The sequence below is a fragment of the Coturnix japonica genome, chromosome 2 (assembly GCF_054131305.1).
Source record: "Coturnix japonica strain WE chromosome 2, WE-NBRP24, whole genome shotgun sequence".
NCBI classification, from domain to species: domain Eukaryota; kingdom Metazoa; phylum Chordata; class Aves; order Galliformes; family Phasianidae; genus Coturnix; species Coturnix japonica.
The window spans coordinates 53,968,884-53,979,838 of record NC_140664.1 but is presented as its reverse complement, the minus strand read 5'-3'; the positions used below and the strand labels follow the sequence as shown (position 1 = coordinate 53,979,838).

Genomic DNA, 10,955 nt, shown 5'->3' with positions numbered 1-10,955 from the left:
GAGAACAGCCAGTGAAAGGAATGGTGAGATGCAGAATTAGTAGTGACAGAGATCTACAAATAACATGCCTGTTATTGGCAGAAAGTTTTGCTCCAGATGCCTATGGCTCTGCTGATCTCTACTTGCCTCTACCCTCCTACCACCTCCTCTCCACAACTCAGAGCTGCTCCCAAGGCCATCAGTAAGACTGTGGAGCATTATTTCATAGAAACAGAATCATAGAATCACCAAGGTTGGAAAAGACCTACAAGATCACCCAGCCCAACCATCCACCCATCACCAATAGTTCCCAGTATTTGTATGAATGAGTCTGCTTTCACAAAGGCAGAAGCGGAAGCTGTTGCAACCACGATGCTTAGGAAACCAGTGAGAGGAAATAGCCTCTCTTAGTGTAGGAACCGGTATGAGCATTCAGTTCTGGCTGCTGCCCTGAGCTGCACCCTCACCACGATGCAGCACATTCAAGAAGACCTGGTTGTATCTGGGGAAGAAGACGATGCCTTTGAGGAAGGTAAAGTCATCTTTTATTCAACTAATCCTTCTCCTGCACAGGCTAAAGGCAGTTCCTAGCTTGGGTGGTATTTCTTGGGTAAATCTGAAGTTCTTTACTGAATCCGAAGTGTCAGGGTAATCAGGCTTTCTTTTTTCTTTCCCTGAGAGAATGGGGAACAAAAGCAACCCCAGACACAATAAAAATAACTTTTACACCACTCAGCAGCTTGCTTCCTCAGCAAGAAGCTTATTGCAGAAGAAGAAAGCTAGGCAGACACACCAAGTGTGTTTACTACAACAGCTGCAAAGCTGCACATTCGCCATTCAATGCCACACGTGCAGCTGCCCTTCAAGCATTAGGGGCTGCAGGCAATGGGCTACCTTAATAATCTCTGCAAAATTAGCCTCCCCCTCTCTGGCCTCTGCAGCCCAGGGTAGAGTTGATGCCATAGTTGCTCATCCCTACAACTGGAGGGGGCCCACAGGGTATAATTTGTGCCTTGCTCATTGCTCCCCCTTGCACTTGAGTGAGGCTGGGGGACATGGCTCATGCAAATCTCCCAGCCCTAAGCAGTTTCCAAGGGAGCTGGAGGCACAAAGAGCCGTCTGGACCAGCTCCAGGGACTGTGACCCTTTAAATTCACTTGCAGCACTGCTTCAGCAAACCTCATTTAAACAAAGCTCAACTGCGGTTGGTATGGAAAACTTAGCATTGAATGGTGCCAAATCAAGTTATCCGAGCCTCACTGAAAGGCATCAGCCCAGAAAAGAAAGCAACTTCAGTGATGTACTGTCTGTGCTCAGATACATTTCTCACGTATATATGACCCGGCTCCTTGCCCTGTGTCATAGTTCTAGCTCAGAGGGGCAAAGGATTTGCAGAAAGGAGAGGTCAGAGTATTTGCATTTGGGCAAAAATCCCAACAGCCCCTGGAGGAGCTGGCACCCCTGGGCCAGATCAGCCTGTGCTGGGAACTGCATTCCCACAGCTCACCCTCGCACAGGGGAGAGACTGCCTCTTGCAATGATCAGCAACCTGCTCCTATTCCGTGTGGGTTTCTGTGATGGGATTTACGTGTTGCTGCTGTTTCTGAAGTCTGTAACTGATGTTCTTAACCAGCAGGGTAGGAGATGAATGCATTTGATATTTGTATCTGGAAAGATATAGCACTTGAGAAGTCCTTTTGAGCCTCCCAGCTATGTTGATTCTGGCAGGGCTGATCCAGCACAGCCAGAGGAGATACTGGCTTTTCTAGGGCAGGAACATCCTTAGAACCTCTCCATGACCCTGCTGGGTGCAAGAGGCATCCTATGAGGTCCCTTCCAAACTGGGTCACTCTGTGAGCCTAAGGGCTGGTGCCCACATCTCCCACTCCATCCACATGCAGCTCACAGCAGGATGCTGGCTCCCAGACCTACAGCTGGAAGCCCCATGTTAGTATGGCACAGCATTCAGCCTCCCCTTCATCCCTCTCTTTGTTCTCCTGAGCAGATTAGCAGGTAAATTTTTGGTGGTTGGTTTTGGCATAGGAAAGTGCAATGCCAGTTTCAATTACAGGGTGCAGGGGAAAAAATAATGGGCAATAGCAAAGATAGGAACCTCTCCAGCACCTGCCTGTGTGCAGGAGCAGATCTGTGCCTGACAAAACCTCTAGTGGGTCTGCTGGGTCTGCTGTGCTTTGTGGTGCTCCTGCTGATCTCCCAAGACTATGTAAGTGCACCCATCCTGGGGATAGACCTGCTCTTCTTATCAGGGTAAGATGTCCATCCTGCCTGCTAGGGTTTGGAGGAGAAGAGCTCAGCAAATTAACTTCTCTAACTACATTAAACCCTCAGGGTGCTGTGCCAGCACCTGTGCTCTCATGCTTGCTTAGTTTTAGACTGGTTAAAACACTGCTGCTGTGTAACTACACAAGAAATCTATTTCTGTCAAAGGCTTGCTAAGGCTGGGGGCTGGGCACACCCTCCCTGGTACCTCACAGGGAACATTAGGCAGAGCCAACACCACTGTAACACCTGAAACCCCAAACTGCACAGAGCGTGTACCAGCTAAAAACTGGCTGTGGGTTTTTGGGCCAGCTGGAGCCATTTGGCAGCTGGGATCTTCAAACCATAGTTCTGAGGGTGTGGGTTTGTTTTGTTCTCTCTCTCTTTTTTTTCTTTCACATCTGTCAAAGCTGTAGGTGTGTGCCTCATACAGCTGCCCACAGATTATATTCACACCACTCTGACCTCTGTCAAACAGACCACTGTCCATGGCTGTTTCTGTATAAAGTGTGAGTTTTAAGGCTTTTGATATTTTCATGGATCTTCCTGGGACCAGTATCTCAGGGATGTAGACACCAGCATGTAGCAGATCATCCCTGTTACACTAGGGACAAATCAGATGATCTCCTACTCATACTTGTGTGTATATATATCTATATCCAGCACATCCCTAATTGATCTACATCATTTCAGGTTTCTTAGTCAAGCTCTCATGCAGTACCAAGTACTATTTCTCACTATTCCTTGAGTAGGTCAGGACCCACTGCAAGGCTGTTGCACCTTTACTGACAGAGCACTGTGAATTCCCCTCCTTGGAAGCACTGGAGGCCAGGCAGGATGGGACTTCGAGCAACCTGGTCTACAGGGAGGTGTCCCTGCCTATAGCAGGGGGGTTGGAACCAGGTGATCTTAAAAGTCCCTTCAAACCCAAACCATTCTATGATTCTATGATTAACTCAGAGTTCCCCGAAGTTGAGACACGTTCCTCATTTAGCAACAGTTCAGGTTAAGCAACCTTTCTCACCCCTAAAACAACACAAGAGATTACACTTTCCTTGGAAGTACCTGTCAGGCACCATGTCTAAAGCCACACAACAAGACTGGTGCCACAGCTTGCCCATGGTCCATGGGGCCAGGCTCCTTTCCATGCTTCTTTGTTGAGAGCCAGCTACTGCACAGACTAGGGAGCACATCAAACTGCTGCTATCTTGAGCAAGCTGCATCCACTAAAGATGTTCCCATGTGCACAGCAGCACTACATTTCAGCAGGTGTATTCCTCAGAGATATAGTTTATCTTATTTTTCAGCCCAAACTGTGTCTGAGATGCCTATCTCCCAACATGCTGAGCACCCATCACATGGGAAGCCTTTAGCAAAGACAAGCAGTCTTGCATCGCCAGCGTGACTACTGGGGGACCACAGATGGTTGTCCTGCAGCTCCCATGAGTCCTTCTAGCTTATCTTCCATGCCCGCAATGGCACAGGCATGTGGCACATTCACTGCAGTGCAGAGGAAGGAAAAGTCCCAATTCCTCATCACCAAGGCAACAGTGTTCACTTGAACCAGATAGATGGATTTTAATAAGAGGTGTTTGGCCTATAAACTTGGGTTTAAGAACATTTCTCCAAGAGCGCAGACAGACCTTCTCAGCCCAGATGAGGGCAGAGTTGCAAGGTGGTTGCACAGCATTGGAGCAGCTGTTCTTGCTCCCGTCTGTGCTGACTGCTTGGATCCCCTGCTCTGCACAGCTGCTGTTCAGGGTTGGGTCTGTGGGCTGTGTGGGTAGGTCCAAACTGATCCAGAGTGAGGGGCTGCGTGGGACACTCGTCACCACCCCGGAAATTCCACAGCTGTCCTGGAGCAGCTGGAGTCCTATTTTTAATGGGGTGTTGCCGCAGGGATGATCAGGCCTGGAATTTAAAAATATCTGGAATCAGGGGCACATTCTGCTTTGTCGTCTCCCTGTATTTTAATTGAAGATCTTTGATCTTTTTTCCCCTTCTTCCATGTCTTGAAGGCAGCTTGTTTGGTTTCTGTCTGTCAGCAATATTTCTAGATCACTAATAATAACAGCAGTGAGGGAAAAAACAGGTCAAATAATAAACAAGTGGCATTTAACCAGTCTTCACAGAAAAGGAAGTGACTAGCCAGCCAGAGACTGCAGGTGTTGGTGCTGAGGTGACTTTCTAGGCTCTCCAAACCAGCATCTCACCAAACTGCCTTCCTCCCCACCTTTTGGTTCCTGTTTTTAGATAGCCCCCTTGCAGATCCCTGTAAAACACAAGTTCTTTTTTTGTCATCCAGCCCCTTTCTTAACACCACAAAATGAATGTGGCCTGGCTGGGGTGGGCTGACAGGGTAAACAGCTTCCCCACTTTAGTGATGCAAGGCACAGCTCAACGCTTCCGGCTCTCTGTGCTGAAAACAAAGGCTCTAGGCTGGTGTGCTGAGGGCGTGACACCACAGCACAGCCCATCAGGAAGCATGAGGGTAAAGGCTGTGAGTGAAAATGAGAGAAAAACAGAGAAACCAGCATGATGGCATGAGTCAAGGGGATAGGACGGAGCAACCGAGGACTTGGCAATGTTGCTGGGGCACTGCAATAGAGGTAGTGGGATGCCTTGGCCTTCTGTTCTCCAGACTGAACAAGCCCAACTCCCTCAGCCTGTCTTCATAGGAGAGATGCTCCAGCCCTCTGAGCATCTTCGCGGCCCTTCTCTGGACCCACTCCAACAATTCCATGTCTTTCTCGTGTTGGGGGTCCCAGGTCTGGACACAATACTCCAGACAGGTGGGAGGCACAGTGACAGACCAGCACTGCCAGGAAATGCTGAGTGCAAGATCTGTGCTGTGTAACTTATAGATGAAGGGGATGATGCTGGCTTACTCTGGTTTAAGTGCGAGGAGCCTGGAATTGGAAAATTCAGAGCTGGAACTTGAAAATTATGCCTGGGAAGCAAAGCCCTCAACTTCCCTGAATGTTTGTGACTGCCCAAGGTGCAAGTGGCATTGCACATAGGTGCTTGCAACACCTCATGTTTCATCATGTGAGAAAGCACAGCTCGGCACACAGCTTCCTAGAAGCAAACCTATATTTTATTACTTGGGAAGAAAAAAGAAGAAAATAGGAGAGGACCCAGGTGATGCCGTGGAGCTCACAGGGGTAGTGCAAAGCAAATGAGACCTTTTACTGCCTCAGAAATCAGCAGACCAGAGCTCAGTGCAGTTTCTTAATGGAGATGATGTGCAGAGCACAGCATGTTCCTCTAGGGAACTGCTGACTTCTGTGGTGGCATCTGGAGGAGCTGCCTTATTTATAAACAGAACACTTAGGGGAGCTTTTGTTATATCAGCTCTGGTGATCAAGCCACGACATGAGGCATTCACACGCATCTGACAGATTTCCTTCCCAGGAGCACCTTGCATGAAAGATTTTATGGGTGGAGATGGATTTGGAGCTGGGCAGCATCTCTGGAATCCCATTGCAGATGAAGCTTAAGAAGCCAAGCCTCCAGCATGGCTGAGCACAGCCCTGGAGCTGGGTGGCCATTACTTTTTTTTCAGTTTTCCCACAGAAAACAGGCAGCTGGGAAGGTCCTGAGCTGTTCTGCCTCTCCTGCCGCTCTGGGGAGCTTCCTGCCCTTTCTATTCCTGCTGCCGGCCACAAGCCAAAGAAGAGTTAGCTTAATCAGCAACACCAGCCACTGATTGGTGCCAAGCTGTTGTCATTAATTGCTTCAAAAAGCACTGTGCTGAATATACTACCAGGGTCAGACATTCAAAAACTGGCCTCGTTTCCCTGGTGTCGTGTAATCCCACTGCATTGCCATGTCACAGCTCTGGGAAGGCAGCTCCTGCAGCTGCAGGGCTGGCTGGATCACAGGCAGGCTCCCTCCTCCCCAACAGATACCCCTTAGAGATGCTCACAGCACCAGCCTGAGGGCCTGGTCAGCACAGAGGACCCCTCTCTGCATTGGCATCTCAGCCTAAATATTTGGCAAATGCTCTTTGGGCTCCTTATGTTACTCAGGCAGCATGTTCAGCGCGCTCCCCCGAATGGCATTTCATGTGCGCTGCACTTGTTTTGTATCTGCTATATTTAAGCCACAGAAATATGCGGCAATGAGGAAGAGGGCTGTGGGGTTTCTTGGAGGTATCTCGCACTGGGGACCCAGTGTGGGTAAACATGCTGCTGTCTGGCTGGAAGAAATCTGTAGGCTGGTTTTATGCTGAGGATGGAAACTGCCCAAAGCCTTTGTACCGGAGGACTCCTCTTAGGTTTCTGTAATGAAACTGTCTTATTAGGAACCTGTTTTAGAATGGAGTTGGACCTGATGATCTCCAGAGGGCCCTTCCAACCACACAGTACCTCATCCCATTTAACAACTGTGCTTCATGACCTTTCAGGCCTGGTGCCCTCTTGGTGACATGAGGTGGGCATGGATAGGGCTGGCCCAGACAGTTCCAGGCAGTCTGGATGTGGTTGGGCCCCCATTTCAACTGCAGTCATGCTGAAACCAGCAGGTTTTGGAGGTGGACATTATTATCCATCCCAAAGAAACACTCAAACATAGCAGGAGCTCAGCCTGCTGCGGGAACACATAGTAAGGATTGAGGCAGGCAGTACCTAGGAACCAAGAAGCAGGAAGGAGCCAAGAGAGGGCTTAAATATTCAAGATGATCCCAGCAGGAAGACTTCTGTCCACAGGGATGAATCGTGTCCTGGAGACAGTCTGATAGGGCACTCTGAGGAGGCACCGGACCTGTAGGTCCACACTTCGTTCCTCAAAGAAGCCCCCCACTCTCCTCACCCCTCTGGGCAATGTGGGAGCCAGGTTTTGAGGCCATCCAGCAGCAAGGGCTCAGCTCAGCTCAGAGGAGGCTGCCTGACAGCCATGCTCCCAAAAAGCAGCCTGACACTATCACTGGCACTTTAGCTCTCTGATCACTACAGTGGCTTTGATCATTGCATTGCTTTGCTGACTTTCAGCTGTTCAGGAAAGCAAAATGAATTTCCAGCAGATCTCCGTGCAACTTAAATTAGCAAACAAGGAACACGTTTTGAAAACAACAAGGGACAAAGCTTAGGGTAGAGCTGCAGCAATAGACATGCCATCCACACACTCAGCGCGCACAAGAGCAACTCAGCCCGCCCTGGTTGCTAAGCAGGCTGAGGAACTGGAATGTGCTGCTCCCTCCAACCCCTCTGCTCCTTGCCATGGCCACCAAAACCTGCCTGGGAGAGGGGCTGCTGCCCACTGACTTGACCCCAAAGGGAGATGGTTCTGGGGGGAAATACAGTATGGTCAGTGGCTCCTTCCTCCTGCTTCCCTAGGACAGGTATCTGAGGGCTGGTAGGGTGTAGGCTTGTTAACATGTCCACTGCCACAAGGTACATCCACTGACTTATGTACACGTTAGTCATTCCCAAAGCTGTGCTGAGCATCTGGCCAGAGGTCCTGGGAGATTGAATCTGTTCTGAACCTCTGCAGAACATCAGCTGAAGTGACCTTTTTATTTCCCATAAAGTGCCGTGAGAGCTGCAAAAGCAACATGAAGAAGAAAGTAAAATGGGGAACCTGAGGGTGGAGCAGCCACACAGTGACGGGAAGTACAAGGGGGGAAATAGTTGCACAGTGGTTAAAGGGTGTGAGCAGAAAAACAAGCGAGTTCTAACAGGCAGCAGAAGGCAAGCAACAAGTGCCACAGGAGGGCAGTGAACACAGGCCAGATGTACCAAGCAGCCCCATCTGACAGAGAAGGTGGAAATATGGGAATGGAGTAACCAACTCGAGGATGCTGCATGTTTAGCTGAGAAAAGAGTTAAATTTGTGCATGGCCAGCCCTGCCCGGGTTGCTTATAATCAGTGTCAAGTCCTTGGCTTTTACCTCTCCGATAATGCAACAGTCTTGCTCTCTGCTCTCAAACCTGATCACTCACCTCCTTTTTAGACTGAGGTCCCAGGTTCGCTACCTGTGTTCCTATAGGAGCCTTCCTGGGCCTGCCACCTGCTGTAGGAATCTTGTATGGGATGTCTGTCCAGGAGGTGAAAATGCACCCAGGCACTCCCTCCCACACCAAAGGGTATGGAGACTTCCATGGAAACAAAGCAAGGAGTTACAGTAGGAAAAAAAAAAAAGTACGAATAGTCTTCCATGAGGGCTGGGGCGGGCCTAATCTACCTCAGACATCCAAAGCCCCAGGCCACTGTCTAGTGGCCACTTCCTCCAGCCTCTTGCTGACACAAATGTGCTGATGAGATACATCCATGCAAATCGCCGTCTGCACGATGTGCTGAGCACTGCCACTGAGGTGTCTGCCAACCCCAGCCCCCAGATTCTAGGTGTCTGAAGTCAGCCAGGACTGGGATGTCTATCTGCATGGCAGACACGTGTCCCTGTGGTACAACAGAGAAGGTACAAGGATATCCCACACTCTCACTGTGATCCTCACAGGGCCCTCCCTCAGAGAATTTGATGGGGGTACAAGTTCCCCACAAGCCTCCATCTTTCCACATTTCTGTAGAGGACAGTGGCAGTGGGCCTGAAGGTGACTGCTTTGCTCTGCTGCACTTAACGGGGACTACAGAAGAGACAAGGAAGGATTCCTTATTGGAGAGTGTAGTGACAAGACAAGGGGCAGTGGTTTTAAACTCAAAAATGGGAGATTCAAGTGAGATGTCAGGAAGAAATTTTTTCCTCAGAGGGTGATGAGGTGCTGGCACAGCTGCCCATAGAAGCTGTGGTGCCCCATCCCTGTAGGCACTCCAGGCCAGGTTGGATGGGGCCCTGGGCATCTGAGCTGATGGGGGGCAGCCCTGCCCATGGCACAGGGTGGGGCTGGGTGGGCTTTGGGGTCCCTTCCAACCCAAACCATTCTGTGATTCTATGATATGTATCAGCCAGAAAATCCTGCTTGGCCCTTCCAAGAAGCCTTCCAGGTGTCTGGGAGTAGCATAGCATTTAGGCATGCTCTAATCTCTCCCCTGGGAAGCGTGATTTGCTCTCTGGCCTGAGAGCAAAGGCTAATAGAAAGCAGAGTGCCCCTGTGAAGCCTAGCAGGTAATTGAAGAACTCAGGCTTAGATCTCTCAAGTACAGCGTGGCTGTGGCTGGAAGTGTTGCTTGTAAAGGTGCACAGAAGCCCGGCAGGGATATGTAAGTGCAGCACAACTGGCAATTGCTGTTTTGCAGAGGTCAGTCTCTCTTGTAGAGATAAAGCCAGAATCGGTTTTGCTGTTGTCACTTGGAAATTGCACTGAGGACATTTGTGTTGACCTATTTTTAACATGACAGCAGATTACAGTGCAATCCAGTGAATAATTTATAGGGGTAGTAGCATGACCATGGCCACAATACAATGGCAGCTTTGGGTCCTGCCTAATGACGGAGGGAAGCAGAGCTCTCTGGCATTTTCCACTGAATTAGCAAAACAAGACACACGTGGAATGACTGACCCGATCCTTTCAAAAGCATGTGTGTCATGATGAATATGTGCTAGGAAGGACTGTGTGGAGCAAAGATTTTATTTAGACCATCCTCAAACCAAGCAGCAGCCCTGAGAGCAGGGAAATGGGAACACATGTAGGCCTAGAGGTGACAGAAGGGAATTAGACTTCCACGTTTACTATGCAAAACAGTATTGAGAAACCAAGAGAAACAGTTCCCACATCCCTCAGCATATGTATTTGCATAGGACGGAGAACATTTCCTTGAAAGAGCAGGCTGCAAATGAAGGAGGCATTTACATCTGCAACCTTAGGTTCAAAAAATCTTCTGGAAGAGAAGGCTGATGAGGCCAGAGGGAGTTTGCAACGTGGGGCACACAGAGTAATTGCCAGGAACTACTGTGGGAGGCACAAGGTTGTAGTCAGATGCTGCAATTAGCTGACAGCGCTGAAAACCTATAACAAATTAACTAGACTTCCACAGTGAGAGCTGCCACCCCCTAAAAGGCTGAAATGGACTCAAAAGCATATTAAGTATGCATGATGAGACATTTATAGCTTTCAGCATTGCCACAAATATTCCCTCTTCTCTTCCCCTGACATTCCACAGCTCGAAACACGCAGCTGTTTTATTCCAGAAAGCAACTTCTCCATGCCCTCCCCATTCACATCCCACGTGGAACACATGGAGATAAGACCTGCAGGGCTGACCCTAAAAACACGCCCTGGACCCTACAGCAGCACTATGGTGCCAGTGGCATCCTCTCTGCTTCTCACGCGTGCTTTTAGAGAGTCTGGAGTAATTTTCTGTTGTTTCTACATCTGAAGGCTTCAGGGTGCTGTTTATTTTCAGCATACGATATAAATACCACATGTTCATTAATACTGCTGGAAATGACTTAAGATTGTAGGTCAGCTGGAGTTGGCAGCTGGGATTTTTTTCTTTCTATTCGGTGAGGTTTTATTTTTCCTCTGAGCAGAGTGCTTTGTGGAAACCAAACTCTTATTTTTGCTGCCATTTCACAATCTTCTTCACACAATATCACCCTGCGTGCTCCACACACAACACTGACATTTGGAAGGGTGAATGTGACCTAAGTGGGGAAGGATCCAGGCATTAGGAAGAGTATCAGTAGGGTCTTCTTGAGCCACCACCCAAATTGTGCCAATTTACCGAGCCCACAGCCTTGCTGGGGTCCCCTGGTACTTCTCCCTCTTCCTCTTCCACTTGCATTCAGTACTAAAAAC

General features: G+C 49.2%; 1 protein-coding gene across 3 annotated transcripts in view; it reads left to right on the top strand.

The window, feature by feature from the left end:
- Positions 1–419: 419 nt before the first annotated feature.
- Positions 420–10,955, top strand: part of RIPOR2 (RHO family interacting cell polarization regulator 2) — a 49,646-nt gene continuing 39,110 nt past the window's right edge. For all 3 annotated transcript variants that reach the window (XM_015855158.3, XM_015855159.3, XM_085537586.1), the window contains exon 1: positions 420–511. In XM_015855158.3, coding sequence (XP_015710644.2) covers positions 451–511 — 61 coding nt within the window. In that variant the 5' untranslated portion in view covers positions 420–450. The remainder of the gene's footprint in view (positions 512–10,955) is intronic.